This window comes from Lingula anatina, chromosome 1 (assembly GCF_051362555.1).
Source record: "Lingula anatina isolate TDL-2025a chromosome 1, LinAna3.0, whole genome shotgun sequence".
Classification (NCBI taxonomy): domain Eukaryota; kingdom Metazoa; phylum Brachiopoda; class Lingulata; order Lingulida; family Lingulidae; genus Lingula; species Lingula anatina.
In genome coordinates, this window is record NC_141767.1 from 48,314,000 (window position 1) to 48,336,538 (window position 22,539).

At 35.0% G+C, this 22,539-nt stretch overlaps 1 protein-coding gene and 1 long non-coding RNA gene across 6 annotated transcripts in view; one reads left to right on the forward strand and one right to left on the reverse strand.

Annotated features, from left to right (window-relative positions):
* LOC106172325 (uncharacterized) overlaps nt 1–22,539 on the reverse strand; it is a 93,448-nt gene that overhangs the window by 50,811 nt on the left and 20,098 nt on the right. The gene's annotated exons all lie outside the window — the stretch shown is intronic.
* Nucleotides 1–22,539, forward strand: part of LOC106172222 (protein amalgam) — a 91,999-nt gene that overhangs the window by 47,228 nt on the left and 22,232 nt on the right. The window contains exon 1 of one of the 5 annotated variants that reach the window (XM_013552869.2): nt 12,546–13,639. The exons of the other annotated variants lie outside the window; for them this stretch is intronic. Within the exon in view, the coding sequence (XP_013408323.2) occupies nt 13,555–13,639 (85 nt within the window). The 5' untranslated portion in view covers nt 12,546–13,554. Of the gene's footprint in view, nt 1–12,545; nt 13,640–22,539 lie in introns of those variants that run through there. 5 annotated transcript variants of the gene reach the window in all.

Genomic DNA, 22,539 nt, shown 5'->3' on the forward strand with positions numbered 1-22,539 from the left:
AAAAGATTTCCACAGAAAAATCAGAAGACATTGCCATAAATCTTTAAAAGCTGACTCAGTTCTCTGCAAATTATGTGCAGTACAAATTTAAAATGTCTGGCAATATAGTCTTTGTTGTCCAACACCGCATACAGCACTCAGACAATATACATTATCTAGATGATATTGGGGGAAATTTCTTATGGTTTTAAGCATGAAATGCCATAATGCATGAATCTGTAGATTGTCTTATGTGTGGTACATTAAATATTCAGTCTGAAGAAGTCATAAACATCTGAATTCCCTTACTCAAACACACACGGACAAGAAAACTGCAACAAGTATGCAAGTGCAGGTATCAATATACAGATTTTTTTTTTTTGGAGAATTGACACAATCTGTGACAAATTAACACAGTAAGGGCCTAATTTTCAAGAAAGTCATTGGTCAGGTTGGACCCACGCTTGGCCCCAAGTCTACTTACTTCCTGTGAGATGAGTTTACAAAAATGCGCATCTTGGAAGAAAAATTAAAGGTCATTGATCAGACATTAAATGGCGGTGCTTGTATATTCTTACACTGGCCTAGGCTTTGAACCATCAATTACAGCAAGCTGAAAGGTTAATGAACTATTAATCCACTATTAGAAAATAGGAAAACTAAGATACACATAAATATAAAAATCAATCCCACTCTGGATTCCACCCAGAGAGAAAGTCCCTTGTGATATGGCTCTAATGGTTTAAATTGCCAGCTATGAAAATGCAATTTCCTATTTTCTCAAGTTTTAAAATATGATTTTTCCCAATTGGTCAAGATTCCCTAGTTCCCCTTATATATAAACAAGCACAAAAGCTGGCAAATGGACAGACATACAAGTGACAAAACTGATAGGAGCAGAACGAAATGTTCATTAAAATTAAGAAAATGCATAAAACATTTTTAATGATTTTGATGCAATAGTACTAAATGCTTAACAGCTTTATCACCACCAATTTTAATTATGTACTAATGTTACTGTGGACATTCAGAAAATTTGTCAAGCATAGAGCGTCAGACCCATGAATTCAAAAACACCTCTTAAAAACGCTAATTAGAAGGAAATGAAAAAAAAAAATAGAAAACTTCATTGCTTCAAGAAAACTAATCCAATCAGGTTGCTTTTTTTAACTGAAGTTGTATTTAACTCTTATAAAGGGGACTAATAGTAAAAGGACCAAAGTCATAGAAACAAAGCCCTGGGCTTATAAGTTTTTATAAAAAATTAAAACAAACTTCCCAAAAGGCAAATTAAAGACAGGGATTAAGTACAGTGTCCAACGGATGACGCTATAGTGCCAATTTTAGGGGGAAAATGCCGTTTTCGGAATTGGGATTTTCTCTATAACCAAGACAGCTATTCAAGTGATTCAAAAGGCCTCATAAAGCTGGGTAAAAGCACTTCAGCGCGGTACCAGGGAATTGTCTTAAACTATTTACTTTTGATTTTATCATCTTTTACGTTAAATTACCCCATATTTCAATGGGTTATTCACTTCAAAAGACGATAACTTTCAAACAAACAATTTTCTCTTAAACCCCTGACATCATGCTGTAGTCCACATTCCCAACAACAATAGGTGCAACTTTTATAACGATCGGTTGCTCAGATAGTGAGATACACTTGGCAGCGATTCACTTATCTCGTCAATATAGAAAGCTGTTAAAACAGCCAAAAACGTTCACAGGTTGGTTAACAGAGCTTATTAGTCAAATGCTTAGCTGGCAAATTTACCTGATATCGGTTATACAATCAGATGGAACCATTGCTCCTTGTCATCTAAAAATATTTTGTTTGGGTGCTTTGAAAGGGCAGCAAATTGTGCTTTTGTTACATTTTCCGACCACTCGTTAGGCTTGTAAGCGTGCTGCCATTTTGATTGACAGCTCTGGACAGGACCCTAGCCTAGTGATGCCCAGTAGGGTGTTAAGGATATGTAGAAGGAAGCGCTAACAAAGGCGATTACGTTTAACCGCAATTAAGAGGTGTGAAGTTGTATTTGAACGTTTCAATGGGTATCCCTCAGCAATCGAGTAATTTTACCTGAGAGATTCCTTTTCTGTTATCGGCAAAGTGATCAGATAAAACTGGGTGACAGTAGTAGTTCTTTACTGATTATCCTGGTAACTGTGAACTCGGGGGTGGGGTATTAATTTTTTTCAAGAAGTCTTTTTGTGATTTTTATTTTGGGTACATTTTGAACTCTTTCTTCCCACTTGATCTGTGATTTTGACATTGTTTTTCTCCGAACATCACAAAATGCAAGTTAACATGCATTTTTATTTTCATTGTAATTTTTTAAATCATACTGTCAACCCTTGCTTGGATTTCTCTCGTTTGGCCATTCACATCAATTTTTTGCGTGTCTCTAAAGCTCCTTGATTTCATTTATTGGAGAATAAAATTATATTTTGTCAACATTAGTTTATACCTTCTACAAACGGCGTCCAACAATAATTTCCAGTTTCGTAACGTGTCGCAGATACGCTTGCCGATATATATATCGCCAAAATTAAGAGCTAGGCTAAAAGTATTGTTTCTAGCTTTTTTTTTCTTTTAGTAATAAATTTTTCTTACAAATACATTTCTCAATTAATTTAGATGATTCGATTTACTCTTTCACCCATTTATTAGGTTACATAAAGAAAAAAGAAAGACGAATATTATTAAACATTTCATGATGCTTTTATTTGAGCTGTAACTGTCTTTCGACCAACACAACGTCGCCGCCACACACATGACAAACACATGACTTGTAGGCACTTTCTAACAACTGTCCACTGTGCCAAAGCCTGTACCCAGTATACACTGTTTCTTCCTCACGATTACTGTCAGAAGACTCTGAGGGCTGTTCAAAGTCCTTCAAAATCTTACGAGCGCACACTCCAGGTAGATTCTCTCTCTCGTCAACCGACTGAACAAATACTGGTTTTCCTCCAACCGCCCACATACTCTCAAAATTTTCTTTCTTTCCTCTGGAAATAGACTTTTAACACGAACTTTTCTCTTCCCCATAGCGTACTCGACTCCTTCACTGCTTAGCTGATGTAAGACTTATGACCTATCACCGCACACGTAATCGGCTTATAACTCAGTAACTATGCTCCGCCCCCCTCATGGCAACGTCCCTTAGCAACAGAGTTGTCAGCCTGACAGGGGCGCGTGCCGTTTGAAAAACTCATCAAAAGACACATTTCGCGGTGCAAATTCAAAAAAATTATTACATCCAACGTTAGATACTTTTTTGATTAATAGAAACACAAAAAACTCAAAGACATGATTTTAAGCGTAGTTAACCCTATTACCCACCTTAAATATTCTTGTAAATTTGAGAATATTATAAATATGTACACAGTTTCCTTTTTAAACAAGAAACAAGCTCACAGCAATGGCAATGGTAATCTAACAGCAATGACAAACAAAAGTGATGGCTAAATGTCAACATCCAAACACATAGTGTCTGTCCATAAAAATCAAAATTACTCCCCATAACAAGTTTATAAGGAAGAATTAAAGAGAACAGATATAGAAAGTATTTTACTGTTGGAGCTGTTTTGCACAGATAAGGCTGCAGCACTTAAAATAGCATTGTAGCTTAACACACGTGGCCCTCAAGTAGATCAAATAATTTCACATCTAAAAGCAATCCACTTCCACTGCACATGTTGTGAGATGTTCAGATGAATTTAATGCACTAGAAATAACAGGCTAAGAAGGAACAGACTATTCCAGCTTTTGCTTATGTTTGGATAGGCTATGGGAATAGACAAGGAAGATCTCAAATAGATAATATTAATAGAAAAAAATGTGCCCTGAAGCTATAAAGGTGGATTTCTGAGACTCACTAATCTTAACCTGAAATAGTAGATTTGGCATCATCAGATGACCAGATTACATAGGGATCCCAATCTATATATCACTATTTACTCCTTTTTGCATCTAGGTAAATGTCACTCAAGCATATTAATGGAAAAGTCAACCATATTTTATTCCTTTTCAAAATAAGTGTAAAATTAAGTGAAAAGATATATTTTTTGCTATGTTTGAAAATTACGTCATAGGCTTAGTGGCGATAGGGAGTCACCCAGACAACCCGTTATGAGTACGTCGATCCGGCGACTCCCCATTGGTACTTATTATTTCGCATCATAACTGGGACTGTCTCTAAGGCCGCAATCTTGTATTAACAGTACTCTAAGAACCTCAAATAGATCTAGTCTTCTTTTCCTAATAGATCAAACTCTACATTTTAAAGGCCACACAAAATGTGCATGGCCATTTGCTAGTACCACAGATGTGGTGGTGGGCCTTCCAACAGAAGTAACAAAAATGTAGCAAGTTCAAAGATATCCTTGACAGGCACTCTGAAATGGTGACAATTGCTTAATTGTAAATGCGACTGAAATATCAAAATTTGCATGTACTGACATAAGCTGCTAAATTGAAATTGAGGGACTTTATAGATCTACACATGCTTTTTGTAACTACCCTGTCTTCAATAAAAGTTCTTTTAGGAAATTTGCTGCCAAACAACATATGAAATTGTATACCCCTTTGAGCATACTTTGTTGTGTTTTATTCATCTAAATGACATTTGTTGTAAAGTTCCTTCTAATGTAATTATACTGAGATGGCATAATTTACTTATTATACATATTAACTGGATGAAGTTTTACCCAGGGTCTGTTACGTGATTTTTTTATTTGATGGAAATTTGGCTGCTGAGAGAGAGAGAGAGAGAGAGAGAGAGAGAGAGAGAGAGAGAGAGAGAGAGAGATTAATTTGATGAATAAAAAATATAATAATTGATTGGTTTTCCATCCCAATTTACTGAGAAAATTTTGCAGTATAATTTATTTGATTGAATAGAACACCTCAAGGTTGCTTGTGGTGATAATTCAATTTCAGTAAATTTCTGATTGTAAATCTAAAAAAAATTTATGCATCGAAGACCCACATACCTTATTAATAAAGGTTTTATAACACAATTCCAGACCAATTGCTGGTAATTTGTCCTAGGAAATGGACTGACCTGTTGACGCACTCAGCCCACCCTATGATGTATGCCATCCAGTTCCGAATGGGCTGAGCAAAAACATGGCAGACCATGTGACATTTCATAGTTTTCTTCATAACTTTTGGGGCACATCTAATTTGTTCACCATCATGCCAATAAAACAACATAAATAAGTGGCAGCATTCAGTAAGGATAGATAAAGCTTATAGTCAACTCAAGCTGTCAATGGCAGGATTCACTAAAAGACACAACTTCTTAAAAGTACGTAAAAATGAAACATTTTAGTACCCAACTCTTGTACTTGTCACTCTTCACTTTTTATTGACAAAAATTATTAAAACCCTCTTGTGATCAAGAATGCTATTTTTAACAAAATAAAATTGTAATGGAATTGCAGTCATACATAATCATTTAAAGTTTTTAAAAATCATTCTAAAATTTTGCATCACAACAGACACAGTCCAGCTTGGTCCTGAAAGCATATATACTGTATTTAGATTGTAATTCATAGCAACATAACTTCTGGGTAATTATTGGGAGTGTGTGTAATCACTCATTAGATCTTCTCATCTAGTCACTTTTCTGACTACTTAACTTTTATAGTTATGGATTACATTGCAATTGGGAACAGTCAAGCGCCTTCTAGTATTTCCTAAATATAGATGTAAAACATCCCTTGTTAAAACCACTCTGGAAACGGACCAAGATTGAGAGCCTAATTGCATGATCACAATTACAGTACAAATGAAAAATAAAAGTCAGAAAAAATTAGAAAATAATACCCAACTTTTTCCAAAAATTGAGTAGTTAGAAACTGAGATTAAAACAAATAAGTACATTACTAAGTTGACAATGAATGTAACTAGTCAAGTCCCTAAAGGCTCAAAATGCATTTAGACTAATTGCAAGTAAAGAGAGAAACCCTGAGAATAGGCAGGGCTTTTAATCTTTTGTTCACAGCTTTTTGAGGTATTTACATCAGTTCGATAAATCAGCTGCCACTTCAGTGTTAATACTTCTTATATTTACAGTGGGCAAAACATTCTTTTTTCAATTGTTTTTTAAATAGGCTCCAAAATTTCAATATATATGCAAAAATAATTTTAATATACATCATACAACCATTGTCAACAGAGAGGCCATTCCAAACATATTTCAAATAAAAAAATCTGTATAACAGTGATTAAACATATCTACATTTGTCAAAGGCACAATAATTGTCAAGGAAACCAAAATAAATCAATTGATACTGGGTAAATTTACATCTACATGAGAAAACACCATAAGGCATGAATAAAGAATTTATAGCAGTGTTGATCTAGTCTTATAATAATGTGCAGTGGCAGTAATGTCTACATCAATATTGGCAGACTTAGAAACAATGGGGCTGCAGTAATTAAGCTTGGATAATGAGCCAAATGGTAATATATAATGACTTAATTATCATCTAAAGATTGTCTTTAACTGTTATACTAGGATAAACATATGTGTATGGTGTGAATAATTTATCAGCAACTATCTGATCACTGTTAGCTAAGACCACCCATGTGAGTGACAGACTATGAACATACATGGTTATTTGACATTTGGAGATAATTATTATAATTTCATAGTAATTTGTTAGGCTGACAGTTTTACTTTTACCGTATTCCTCATTTAAACGTTACATACCAATATCAGGGCATACCTTGTTTTGGAAAAGTACATTTTAACACAAAATAAAATATGTAGCCTATTTTATACTTTGAGTCTACTTTTATAGCAAAATCTAGCTATCATTGCATCAATATCTGCTTCATAAATATACAATCTTAAAAGATTTCTTTTTGATGGTTTAACATGAATTGCAATTTAACATACAAAGCTAAAATATTCTCATTTTCACTTTCTGACCCCCCAAACATGGTAAAGCTTAGACTCATTTGTCATATCATTTTACATGAACGAGGCAAAGTCAGAAACACATTAGGTTTATCTCCAACTCTGCATCATCGGGCGATCAAAGCCATCAGAATAGCACAGAAGGGCATCAGCAAAGCTTCAGCCTTTTGCTCGGATATTTTTGTTGTTTTATTACCAGGAAATTAACCTTTCCATGCAATTTCACACATTGATTTTTCCTCCCAAAGATTGCTGAGATCATGTGAAATAAGTTCCCCTTTTTACTGCTGCTTTGTCATTGATTCGCGTTAGCTCCCTACAATTTCACTCCACTTAAAATGACAAATAAAATGACAATGTACTATTGACCCAAAACCTCTCTAACAATAGCTTGTATCAAGGAAATGTATTAAGGAACTTCAAAAGGAAGAAAAGAAATTACAGAAACTTTCCTAAAAACAGGTCCTACTATTTTAGATCTGTGGGAACAACCACTGAGAGAAAATCAATACTTAAATTGAAGCAGGCAGAAATACAAGTTGATGAAATTTTGTATTAGATTCTGGGAAAGGCAATAATTCAATCTCATCCACCAAGGGCATGCTGCTCTCAATCTTCTGTTCAGCAGAAGCTTTATGTCAGTACCTGAGATGATCTTTAAATATTTGGATGAGTTAGAAATGTTCAACTGGTAATTTTGATAATATTCATTGCTGTGAGTCATAAAAGAATTTGCAAAATTAATGATAAATTGATTTCAAGTGATTTTTTATAGATGTCAAAATTAATGTTTAATTAAGAAAAACAGTACTTCTGATACCAATTAGTACTTTGAAGACTAATCAATTCAAATTTTAAGGGTTCACTGCAATATACTGTTATTTGCTTATCATTTGCTTCCATTATACAACCATTGTGCAAAGTTACCTTCCACCTGGGTCACTGAAAGAATTTTTCCACTACGTATTCAGAGAAATTTTAACTATCAAATTAAGTTTCGAAAACATACTTTATTTATGCTTTGTTTCATCTCATTACTGATCAAAGATCATTCATACCTGAAAGATGCTTGTGACACTGGGAAACTGGGTTTCCACCGCCAGCAGAAGTGAAAGAAATTGTGAAGCCTACAAGACTTTGTTCAACCAAGGACCTACTAGTATTAGATGTCAATAAATGTCCTTGGTTCAACTGAGTTTCAAAAACTATACATTTTTTTTTGCTTTTCTGTGAAAGGTGGTATATCCAGGCATGAATGCTGCCATTTTTCTTGAAATTAATGAAAGGGATTGTGTACAGTATAGGGAACCCCTTCTAATCATGTGACCTGTTTGCCAGACTGATAAGTGAAGTCATATTACATAATGAGTTTAGAACCTATAGTTGCTGTACAAAAGCAAAGAAAATTAGACTCCTAAGTTAAGAGAATTGGTCCTTTTCTTACCTTTCACCTAAAGGTCCAGTGAGAATTTTTGCACAACATTTACGTCATCACTCTGCAGGTCTCTGAGAGAGAGAGAGTAGTGCAAAAGTGCAGGTATGCATATATGTATAGTAACTACAGTACATTTGTACAAGGAGGCCAAGTAACAGTACATGCAACATGTATCTCACAGCGGAATAAGGATCTTGAAAAAAAGTATTTTGAAAAAAAGACTCCACCTGCTGAGATAGATGTTACTTAAAGCAATTGCAATCTTGGTACTCTCTGTCTGTAAGATACATGTAGTAACATAATCTTTATGATGTCACTGGCAATTAATGATTCCCATTTATGTTTTTCCAGTATTTTGCATTCTAGACAGACATCTTATTGGGCATCAAACTTCTTGATATCACAGGAATCCTCCTGTGTTTCAGTAATATTTTTTTTTTCATAATAAAATAGAATTTTAAAAACATAAAACATAAAAAAATACAAATGGAAAATATCCTCAGTTGACAATTTTATTTCTCCACTTTCAATTGAAATTAATTGCTATGAAGGCACTTGAAGTAATAAAATGTCTTGATTTATCTAAAAAGTTTCAAAGGCATGTTTATGTATATGAACACACTTCATCCATGCCTTTTTTGACAAATATTTCTTAGAATCTTAGTAATTTGGAATGGTAAACTATAAAAATGATATAATGGTGAGCTTACCGGTACAGTGTTGGTGTAGTTCAGTTTGTATAAACAGACTGGTGCTGATTTAAAGATGCATACAAAGTCAATTTTTTGTCACAAAAACCAACCAAATGCCAGCATATAGTTTCAAGTAGTATAACTAAGAGAATTACCAAAAGGCATTGTTTAATTTTACCCGAAAATGATGTTTGAACGGATTTTTCTGCTGGCATTCTAAGCTGTATGTCAATGGGGCAGGAAAGTAGGTCACGAAAGTAGGTAAAATTTACAACCAAAAATTTAAAGAAAGGAGCAGTCTAAAGGTCTTTTATGGCTAATCGAGTGATCTATTCAGTTTATTCCTTGGCATGTCGAATTTATTTGAGTCATATAAGAATCTAGTAGAAGTGGTTTACACGTGTTACTGGGAATCCACGCTCTACCGATGCTCGGTTCGTATGTACCTGTACCTTTAAGGCAAAATCTAAATGCATGTGGAATATAAAACCTAGGGTTGCATGCAAATGCATTTTGTGATGTTTGTAACAGATCATTGTACTCCCCCCCCTTATCCTTTATTATACAAATCTGAAATCTATTTCTTCTATATATATATATCATACTGAAATGGAAATAAATCAAGTATTGAAGATAAAAAACAGGAATATTATAAAACCATACTGGTTTTTGAACTCGGAGCTATATTTTAGTCCTGTAAATTTTAGAATCAAAAGTAACTGATTTTTTCTTCTATTGTGCTCTCAATAAAAAGTGCATGGTGACAGCAATGTCAGACACAGGTGATGACTATATGTCTAGACACATGTAGTGTCTGGCCATAAAAAGGAATTATACTGACTACCAGGGCCTGAGTAAATCTTGAAGAGATTAGTTGGTATTTCATGTTGGTGGACACAAACGCATTTATAAAGTGTATTTCTTTAATGTATTTTTCAAACCAAAGTACTCATGCACATAATTTATTGTTGATGGGACGACAGTCATAACCCACTGCCTAAGCTGATGATGCTGTCCTGCTGGCAGAGCTCAGGTTCTAATCCCTAGTTTGTAGCCGAGCTCTCTACGGGATTTAGGAATTGTAGATGTCAGCTCAGAGTTGTGCTCATTGATATAATGCAGTCCAGACAGCAAAGCTGTGCCTGCAGAGCTGGGAGTCAATATCAAATTATCCTTCGATCAAGATCAATAATGTCCGTGATCAGTAAACTGTCCAAGTCTTATATGCCCATCTCTCTGCATTGAAAGGTAATTATGTGGTCAAAGTTTCATCATACGTTTTATCAGTTAGTATTTTTTTTCACTTCATACATCTGAAGCTTAAGTGCATTAAAATGGATTCATTGAAGTGAGATCCTCAGCTTAAAGGATGAGTTCTTATGGGCTTTTAGACTATGGTAAATAACAGCTATCAAATTATAAGAACCATGCTTGAAAAATAATAATCTTACAAAAATTGAAAAAAAAAAGAAGACAAAATGATACATCATAAAGGGGCAACCTGGCCATAAACCACATTATGTAATTTAACAAGGGATACATTTTAGATATGGTATTTACAGAGAGTGAATGTATAACTAATCAATGGTTACTGTGAGTATAAGATAGGGATCAGATGGTCGCCTTTTAAAAGGGTGCACGTCACATGTTATGCAAAATCGGTTGCATTTAATGTGTAGAGTACAATGATGCTGTAAAATGCCAGCCAGATCTAGATCAATATTTCAAAGATTTGTTCCCATCTCCCAAATAAGTGAGTCTACTCCTGAATAAATGGCCAGCTAGAGACACAGAATGCAGTGCTCTCATAGATTTCTCCTTTACAACCTTAGGCAATGAGGCTTTTAATTCCCTCAACTGGTAGGAAATTGAAACATCGTGCTTTTGTCTGGACAAGCAATCCATCTGACTGGTAGATAATAGAGGACTGCCAGTTTCCCACACAGAAAAAACATAAATTACGGTAAAAAAGTTAGCCTAGAAATGGAAAGAGGATGTAACCATTTAAAGTCTAATAGATGTGTATCCTGGGAGGGAGGCTGAGAAAATATTTTTCATAAAATTACAAATCATTACACAATGAAATTGCACAGATATCATACTGGTACTGTTAGTTTGAAGATCACAACCTGATAAGATGCATGGAGCTTTTAAGAAACCTTTTTCATAAATCTATTGCCCATTTCTATGAAAATATTTACCATATGGGATCAATCATTAAACAAGAGTTAATGGTACTGTATCACAGTTTTACAATAAGAATTCCACTGTCAAATATTGTTTAAAATGTTTTAATTTGTTTTGCACATGCCCAGGGGAAGCCAAAAAATATTTTATTAAATGTTAAACTAACACCCTATATTTTTTATTGACTATTATAGTTTGCAGAACACATGTAAAACAAAGGGGTCATGCCCTTACAGTATTACAGTACTTGCGTAACATTGGTGCTTTTATACATTGTAGTTTAAATCAATAATGTTTTCAATTATGAGATTTGACAACATATTTCCAAATTATGTTTTTATGCAACAAAACAGCTTAAATACATTTGGTTTTTATTTTAGTGGTTTCAAATTTGAAGCACTCACTTGGCAAAAGCAATAAAAATAGGCAGTGTCCATAACAGCGATGCTATTAGTCAACATCTAATTGAATTTTTCTGTATAAAAAAAAAAGGATTGAATTTAATTTCAATAAGTGGATATATAATACAATTTCTACAAAAGAAAAGAATAAACAAATCAAAAAGCCCTTTTCTAAGTCTAATCTGATTTTCAAATGCCATATGAAACTGCCTTGGGGATGAATTGTATGCAAGCCCTGCCAAAGTGAATTAGTTATCAAACTGTCATTGGTATCATTTTCCAGTCATCAATTCTTTAATAACTGTGGTTCAGATGCAACATTTGATAATATCATTGGTAACAGCACCAAAAAATAAACCTAAAGAACTTTGCATAATTCTGTGTTTTGTGGATCAGGAAAGGGGGAAGGGGTCCCAGAACAGTACATCAATCCAATTTATTACCAGGCCTATCCTCCTTGATTATTTAAGATATTTGACAAAAAATTAAAATACAGCATAATAGCATGATAAAAGTTATACAACCATTATTTTTGACACGCAAACATCCTACTTGTTAATACCATCTAGTTACCAGTAGGTTTTTGCAAAAAATCATTTCACTAAACCTTTACTAGAAAAAACTTTTAAGCTTCAAAGAAATATGCTGCAACATCCTGGTTACCTTGTTTTTTCACATTCTTCAAAAATTTGAAAAATAAGTCTACAGAGAATTCCAATATATAAAAGTACACATAGGAGTAGTGGGATCTGATTCCATGGCAAGCCAGTATGCACATGCCAATATTTCAACTCTGATTCAATAGAGATCAATTATCATTGAACACAGTTTCATCAGCCGTATTAGTTCTCACCCAGTGTGACCCACTACTAGTTCCAACCCATCAATATACATGAAAATGCTTTTTCTACCTCATCCTGGGCCATGCTACTGGTAAAAACTTTACAGGAGATGAGCATTAAGAGACAGTGTGCTGTGTACTGATTGGACATTTTACATGGCATTAAGCCATTGATTCTAGCTGCCAAGCCTTCCTGACATCTGTAGTATTGGAGCAGGACTGGTGCCAGTAGATTGTCCTTCCATTACTCTGTCACCAAGAGATTGTGCCAAGTTTGATGACAGTTTGAAAAAAGTCTCTCTTGTTGAAATCACACAGGTAGAAAGAGGACAGAAAGCCTGGCTTGTGACATTAGGACGTAGAAAAGTATTCAAGTACAGAGCCAATAAAAAAGTAGAGGTCGTCAGAGATAGTGAAGGTGAAAAGAGCACGGGAAACACAGAGCAGCAATTCATCACAGCACTTTATGAATTGTAAAACGGCCATGTAGGAGCTTAGCAAGAGTTGGAACCTGACTGAAAAAGTGGCCTCTTGAAGTTCTCCTGAGGTTCTCAGTGTGTTGCTATCCAACTTGAAGGTTAAGCTGAATACACATTGCTTATTCAAGAACAATATAGCATAGGCTAGAAAGGGGAAAAAACAGAAAAAGGAGAAAGTTTATAGGTGTCCCAGGCAAACTGTGACATTTTTTTCACAAAAGCTCTCGATATTGTTTGAAAATATCACTTGTCAGCAAAGTAATTGGGATTTCGAATTATTGCACTCATAGGCAGCAGTGACTTCTGTTTCTGTAAGACATGCAGTAAATACTGACAACCACTGAATCAGCAAGGGTCTATAGATTGGTTATATAGATAATAGACATGGATAATTACAGATTGATTTATACACACTGACCATTCACAGGGATAAACTGGACATTACTGGACCCTCAGCATCTACACTGAATAGAGTAAAATATTCATTGTTGTGGGACCTCATCACTTTGAAAGGCAAGGCCATGAGCGACATTCAATGTTGTTTTGTGGGAGGATAGTTCAATCGTATATTTACCATTGATTGAATTCATACACTTGACAGGATGGAGGTCTATAGTATTCTGTTTGCCATTTTATCATTTTTCGTCTGCCAATGCAAGTCACAGGATGGTGACAGAGAAATAATAGGTCAGTATCATAATGGGCCAATTCTGTTACTTTTTTAGTGTTATTGTATAGTTAAATTAATATAATAATATCATAAGTACATACAGCTACTGTGCTTCAGGTGCTTATCTATAAAATATGACATTAAACTTTAGCATTGCTGAAAGGTAAGAAAATATCCACAAAAATTTGCTCATGTAATGTACTAGTAATTCCAGCTAGGTCCATGCATGAGATATATTTAAAAGATCACATGTAAAAATAGCTGGATTCAATTCCTAAAAGGCTAATTGAACTGGAGAGAAAATATTTGGCTCGTGCAAGGTTCTCAACAGCACTTCTCAACTATACAACAAAATGAAAACTTATTCTGACAAGAAACAAATGCCCACCAAGAAAAGGTGGTACATGCACTTTGCTGCCAATATAATTTTCATACCTGGGCTACATGGAAGAACATTTCTATGACATACATGTAAGGTAAAGACAAAATGTTAAGTCCTATTTATTTTCAAATTTGACATTTTAATTGATAAGTTTTTGCCTGAAAAAAAAAAGTGCTTATACACATTTGTAAGAACTGACACGATTTCCTATAAGGAAAATGCTGTGAATTTACAATATTTTTCTAAATTACATTATCTTAGTCACAGTGATCTACAGTAGAAGCAGATGAGGTACTTGCCTTGCCTTAAATTACCACAATTTGCTCTGGCAATATACCTTTGCAGGGCCAGTTTATAGTCCTTACATTTTTGATCAGTAGCTCCTGCCTATGATACTAGCTAAATGTTGCCTCTTAAAAAAGATTAAAATATCAATCTCTTTGTCACACTGCCAAGTTGAAAATCCATCTTACAAACAATTAAGTAGAAAATATATGCAATATTTTCAATATAAGATGAGCCCGATGGGAGGAAATATTCTTGATTAAAAATAAAACGGGTAATTCTCATTTCCTCCTTTAATCTGACATTTTCACGCTAGATTATCAGGACAATATACTTGATCTGTGTAAGAGTGGTAGCTTCCTGGAAATTACTTCTTTGAAAAGTTTATCACCTACAGCCTGTTTATTGTGATGTATATCATGACCTTATTCTTATTTCTTTGACACTACTTTTCTTTGCAGCTTTAGTTTAAACAGCATATTGGATCATAGTCCCATCAGTAAAATTGATGTCTGTTAAATTCTGGTGTACTAATTTGTATATGTGACACGTCTCCCTTTCTCCAGTTCAATACTCAAATCTCCAAACAGGGCAGCAAAGGGGATTAAATGGAGAAGCACATGGCAAGTTGACGTGACTTACATCATACTGGTTCATGTACATGTTACTCTGAATATGAATAATTGTGTGCAGTCGGAAATACAATTATGATTTACAGGAAAACCTGTTTGCTTAAAATAGTCACATATTGTGTGTTGGTATTCAGGATGCTGAGTAAAAATACATAACTGAAATATGAACAATGCATGGTGATGAAAATAAAAGGGAGCAAAATGATAGGAAGCAAAAGAACATTTCAGTCATTCCTTATCACTGAAAAAGTAAATATCTTGGAAGTCTGAGTTCTGTCTTCTGATTTATTCTTAATGTTGGACAATTGTCTTTGAAGAACAACATGCACGCCCTTATCATTTCCCCCTTTTCTACCGAGTTAAGAAAAGATATATTGTTATCATCAAAGCATCAAGAACCAAATATTTGATGTCTCTTCCTGCAGAGAATGTGTTCCTGGCTCTAACAAATCTCAAACTGTATTGCGATTTATAACTTCATGCAGGGACATTAAAGTATAATCTGTCGGGACACATTCAATTTCGATAATACCCAGATAACATAATTTCATCCTCATTTCATGTCCTTTTTTCTTCTTCCAAACGAATGGTTCCCTTGTGGTTGAGTAAATTACACATTGCAGCATCTGCATGTAAGATAATGAGAAAATTCCCCTACTATTATGGGAAAATAGAGAGCCCTATTAACTTCAAACATTTGTTAATTAAGTGAAGAATACCTATACCCCTAAGGTCAATTCAGCATTAAATCTAGCCTGGAAAAAACCCATACTTTTGAAAGTTATGAATTTATGTAGTTTTGTTATTACAAGTATATTACAAATGATCTTTCCTTTTCAATCATTATCAAAAGATTTGCCGTAACATAAAGAATGCAATACTGGTGATTGGTGACATAATTTCTGAAAGCACCACTGAAAAGAATGCTTAAAATATCAATTCAGAATAAAATTATACAAGAGTTAATGTTCTTGGCGACTGAGAAGGAAGAGATTCTCTACGCAACAACCAAATATAGAGATCCATTACAGAAGTCTCAGAAAATGAAAGCACTTGTAATCTCTTCTAGATCAATACCTCTCTAATGTGAAGTAATGCTAGGAAGTACAAGAGAATGCACTTCTTTACCACTTTAATCCATTTGCTTCAGAACGTCACTGCTGTACAGTGCTGTCAAATTAACACATGTTTGTGTTTGTAGCAACACCTTACTGTGCTTGCTGTCTTACTGTGCCTGTCTTTGCAAAGGCAGAGGGTCCCAATTGAGAGGCAAGATAGTATAAGCAGTAGGAGTTGTGGGCCTGCACCAATCATTTAATTGGAAATATATTATCAGTACTATCACATATAACTCATTTATGAAATAAAATATTACACAGAATAGAAACTAAATTGTATCAAAGGAGTGGTAACCTCTACCAACTGTTTACGAAATTAGAAAAAAATTCTTGTAGAAGAAGGATAATATTCGGTTGATATTTGACCCTCCTATTGTCTCAAATAAGAAATCAACTATCCCTTAAACTGCTAACCAGGATCAGTTCTATCAAGTTTTAAAAATAATGGTTATGTTATGTTACAGATTTTTAAATATCTTGAAGAATAATTCAATTCTAATCTTAAAATTGAATTTATTGAGCCTACAAAACTTGATATCTTGAATTCTTTAGTCAAAAATAGAAAATCCCCAGAATTTTCTAAATGGAAAGCTTTTACATCGCAACATATATTATTCCTCATGTATATTAAAAATTGAACCTCTCCATGAGCATGTGGGAGTTTACCTTACATGCAGCTATCATCTGTCATACTCCCATGATGAAAACATAATCGTTTTTGGCAGCATTGACAGCTTATATAGCGAGACAAAACTAAAAGTCACTTTTTAATTACTTCTTAGATGTATTTCTCAATTGCTGTGTTATCATCTGGAGACCATATCCAAATTACTCAGTACATATTTTTTCTGTAGTCCTTAATCTTTCATAAAATAAGCATGTGCCCTAGGGAAATTGAAAAGGACTATTTCACATCTCACAACGAATACTTTTTTGCTCGTTTATTTTACTTGTTTGTCTCTGTTTGACAGAAATAGCTGCATACTTAAAGAAAAGATTCAAAAGTCATGCTATTACATTGCATGCAAATTGCATGGTTGAGCTTTCTTAAACTCACAGTACTGATACATGTTTACTGCTATTACAGTAATCTTGGCAACTGCAGTGGTCAAAATAGAAGACATTACTTATAGCTAAGAGCATTTATACCTATACCATATAGATCTTCAGATGACAAAAAAACATCTCTAGAAATCACACAAAGTAGGTCTATTTCATTAAATAATACACTCATCTCTTAACAAAGTCTCCCCCTCCCCTTTCATTGCTCCCTCATGCATGTACCACAAACCAAATAACTCATGGGAGTATGGATCAAGCCAATAACTGAGTTTAGAGTCGACTGGGGAGGGAGGAATAATGGGCTGATCTGTATCAATCATAATCTTAATTTTGTATCTCTTTAATGCTGAAATTACTAGGAAAGGATCTAGAACTGACTGTACATGGTCTGAATCATTCTAGTGCACTGCAGCAAATTTCCATTTATAAATACTGTTAGATTAAAACTGTTTATTTCAATTATCTACAGGTATCTACAAATTAAAAATCACATGAAACCATTATATGTACATTTAAGATAATAAAAATAAAAGAACAAAGAATGAATTGAGCATATACTGATATCTGATAATGCAAGTCACTCAACTCTTAACTGTTAACAGGTAACCAGTTTTAATAAATCCTAATGTTCAGGCTTGAACAGTTGATCTAGCATTGACCACAAGTTTATTTAATTATGCACCACTTCATCTCCTCTCTTTGGTAAGGTTCCATTGTGCCAGTGGAAGAGATATTTATTTGTAATTCATTTTAATTTTTTTTTACTTTCAGCTAAGTAACAATTCCTGGATGACTCTGGTAAATGACATTATCTGACAGATATGCCAAAATATTAGACTGTCTGAGTCAATTCTTAAAAAAAAAAGGGTGGGGGGGGGGGTGTTCATGAAAAGCAATTGGAAGGCTTGGTTGTTTAACACCAATCTGACTGACCATTAAACAAACCCCAGACAGCCTCAGTGATCTGGCCCACGTCTGGCCCAGATCTGGCAACGTCTGGCAAAAGGTATGGCCCACGTATGGCTTGCCACATGTGGGCCAGATGTGGCAATGTTTGGGCCAGATCTGGCCCAGACATTGCCACATCTGGCCCAGTCCACATTTGCTCATGTGGCCAGATGTCGGCCCAGATCTGGCAATATCTGGCAAAGGTATGGCATGCCAGATGTGGACCAGATGTGGGCCAGATCATATTCAAATGGGCCAGATTAGGGCCAGACATGGACCACATATGGCCCAGATTGTTTTTTTTTATTATTTCACATTTGCTCATGTGGCCAGATGTCGGCCCAGAACTGGCAATATCTGGCAAAGGTATGGCATGCCGGATGTGGACCAGAAGTGGGCCAGATTAGGGCCGGACATGGACCACATATGGCCCAGATTGTTTTTTTTTTCTTTTTTTTTAAATTATTTTTAATTATTCAATAAGATTACTATAAAAAAAAAAGACATACAAGATTCAAGATTCAAGTATTTATTCTGTGCTAAAACCCTAAACAAAATTATTACACATTATATAACCTTGCTGGCAACTAACATGTAACAAATTAAGGGTCACTCCTTGTCTTTTTGTACAAAACAATGTATGTTTGAAAAAAAAAACAAACTACACTGCAAAAAGGCAAATATACAGACACTTAACAGGAGGAAATGTCACTTACATACATGCAAAGAAAACAGTTATAACAATTTTTTTTTCAACACAAAGCTGCTCATCGAATCTGAATTAACACAAATTACAAAAATTGTAATTAATTATGCATGTACATGGGGGGGGGGGGGGGGGAGGGGTTTGAGGGGGAAATATTTTTGCACACCTCAACCTAAATAATATTATACATTGTCATTTTTAAACTAATTCAAACATATCATTAATAATAATAATCACTAATGAATATAGTTTTGTAATGAATAAATCTTGAATAATGAATGAAAAAACATTGTTTTTTAGATGATGGAGAGTTATAACAAAATTATAAATAACCATGCAGTAACTGTTTCAATTCAATTTGCATGCTGGCTACAGTACTGTACATACATGTAAATTCTGAAAAAAAAAATATGTATACTCCAGCACAGATATAGATGTACAATTAAAAGAGAATTACATGTGCACAAAAACAAACCCCAGTATCAATGCTTTTGAATTAAATCGCATCACGAATCAAATCACTCAATGAATTGAACCAATTTGCAATGCTTGCGCTTTTTTCAAATCCATAACACTAAGAAATTATACATCCGGCTCCTTGACAAGCTTATAATTATTAAAGGAATCAACAATGGAACAAGTAACTCTACCAAGTTAACAACAGTTCATTCAAATGTCAAGTCAAAACACAACATCCCTTCCTTTCTTGGAGAGAAACGGTCCTTTCAAAACATGTTAATTGACAGTTCAGTCTTTAAAATGTCTTTTCAAACATTTGCAGAATAGCATATGAACTCCAACTTTTATTCCTTAAACCACACTGAAAATTCTCAAAACTAATCAACTCATATCAAATCCCATGTCCTTTCACTACTACTGGTCTCTTCCTTTGCTTGCCTTTACGTCACATTCAAATGTTCCCTTCACTTTTAAAGGTTTCTCAGACGTGTATGAATAATACTGTTTGTTTTCTGGTCCTCCACAAGAATCACATTTATTTTTCTTGGATTTCAGCATTCTCCATGTATTTTCATCAATGATATTACAATATGCACCTGAATCTGGTAATACACTGAGATTAACACCTCTATTTCCTCCATGTCTTCTGTGTATATTGCATTGGTTCCCACACCAAATGTATATGCACTCCTGGATTATCATGTTCAAAGCTGTCATTTACATGAATAATAGTTTCAGTTTTGCAGACTTTTGCAAAGTGATCCAACGTTCCATGTTTTTCTCAGTCAGGGAGTTTCTACTTCGTTTTTTATGTCTAAACTTGTAATGTTTAGACTGGCTTGGTTTGTCAAATGACTTCGGTTTCATCATACTCACAGTTTCTGGTGTTCCAATTTCATTCAAAGCGTTAACTGTCTTATGTACATTCATGTTTCTAACCTGTGTTTGGGAGAGTCCTGAAAAAATCTTGTACACCTGTCCCTGCTGAATACAACACAAGCGCGCGTCTCCTCTGTCATGTATTTTTAATTTTCTATCTTTGTTCATTATTCATGCCGTCCGTTGGTTTTGAAAAGATCAATCTTTTCCATCAGCGAAGAGGTTAAAACTGTCTAGCCATCGCGTCGAGCGTGACCCTAATGTCTCTGGACTTCTGTACGGTTCGAATTCCGTAATTTCACATTTTTCCTCCATTTTTTCAAAGAAAGTTGACTCACAGTTTTGCACTAGTGTTAATCCTCGTCGCCAGTGTTGATGCCTTCGAAATAAATCGCATCACGAATCAAATCACTCAACGAATTGTATCAGTTTGATACGCTTGTGCTTTTTTCATATCCATAACTCTAAGAAACGCTACATCCGGGTCCTTGACCGGCTTAGTATAAAAAGCGGAATCTTACAACAGCGGAACGAGTAGTTCAAAAAAAGTTTTAGAACAGTGAATTCAGTGAAAACAAATAGCACACTTATGAGGGGACTTTGAAGAAAAGAGAGAGAGATAAATTAAATCAAAATTTATCAAATGACGTCAGTTCAATGCATTCAGCTCACTGGTCAATAAAAAATAAATAAATAGAAAATAAAAATTGAAAATGAAAGTACCATATCTGGCCCAAGTCTGGGCAGCATCTGGCAAAATGTGGCATAAATGCCAGACTTTGCCAGACTTGGCCCAGATATGGCAAGTGTCTGGCAAAATGTGGCATAAATGCTAGACTTTGCCAGACTTGGCCCAGATCTGGCAAGTGTCTGGCAAAATCTGGCCCAGATATTGCCAGACGTTGCCAGATCTGGGCCAGATGTGGGCCAGATTACTGAGGCTGTCTGGGACACTATCATCAAAAAACAATAATTTGATGATGAAAATTGTGGTTGAAAATCATAGCGTGTTCTATTTATGGATTACTTTTAGACTTAAACAACACACTATATAGAGACAACATGCAAGTTATATGTACAGTATATACCCCCAAAAACGATAAAACAGCAGGGAAAACTTCACACTTTGGTGTTGGGAAGTGCCTATTACTGTCCATATATTAATTATAGCTGTAAACAGTGGGTTAAGCATGACTTCAGACCTATTCAAGGTGCCTTGCTATGTGATTACAGTCAACCCTGCAATCACCTCCTCTGCTGCTGTATCAGTGTACTAAGGGGTGGGTAGGGGTGTGCACTGGGGTAGGGGTGGGTTGGCTACATATGAGTTAGACAGCTTGATCATCTCAAATCCCACAGGGGCCTTTCATCCACATTCTGTAACAGCTAGAGTAGGCTGAGAAGACCCCTGGAAGAGGGAGCCTGTATCCCTTCTGAATTTCCAATCATCAAAATATTGGACCTTAACCATCTGTGATCATCTGTTAACAAATAAAATAATCTCCAAAGAAAAAGCACTCAAACGCACACACACACACACACACACACACACACATATGGGCACTGGTCATAAATTACCCTCTTATATCATAGGGGTCACTAAAACAGTGTGTAAAATTTAATAAAATTAAATAAAAATTAAATTAAAGCTCTGTGAGATCTCACCCAATTCAGACATCTACTCTAATGTAACTACCCCACCCCTTAAATGGTGGTTCAGTAGCAGAGGAAGTTCATAGTGTGCAGTTGGGTGTAATCACTCAGCTGTTAGGGGGTAATTAACTATCATTTACCAGCTTCAGTAAGCATGTCAGAAATCTAAGCCGCTTAAGCTGAATGCAATTCAGTGAGAATCCCCTCAGAGATGGGTCAATCCTGCTAGATCGATCTAGGTATGGGAAAGGGTTCTACATCTGAGGCCATGCTTGACTTACATAAAATAACAGACTGGGGTGTGTTCCTCTTAATACCAAGGGGTGTGTCTGGTGAAGAGCAAGGAGCACATTCCTTATGACCATCTAAGTTCACACAGGGTCCGATATAATAGTTTTGTAACATACTATAAGCAAACCCTGCAGTGGTCAAAAAGTAGTCAGGATTTTCAGTATTCTCTGGACATATACAAATACAGATATCAGTAAGAATCATATGTTCTAATTCATTTAGGGTGGCAAAGGAGTTATCGATTTTTCTTGACAGTCAGAAAGGCATCTGTTGCATGGGGTTTATTGATGACCGCATCACAAATTGTTTAAAGATGAGTGGATGATTTTAATATCACTACTGCCCAACAGCATACATAGCAAATAGCATCTGAGCAAATGACATCAGTTTTCTATTTTAGTAAAGTTTACTTATAGAACGTGGCTAAAATGCCCTGTTTATTATGTCCAAAATTAGTTCATATCACCAAGACCTAACATTTTAAATATGATCCGTAAAAATA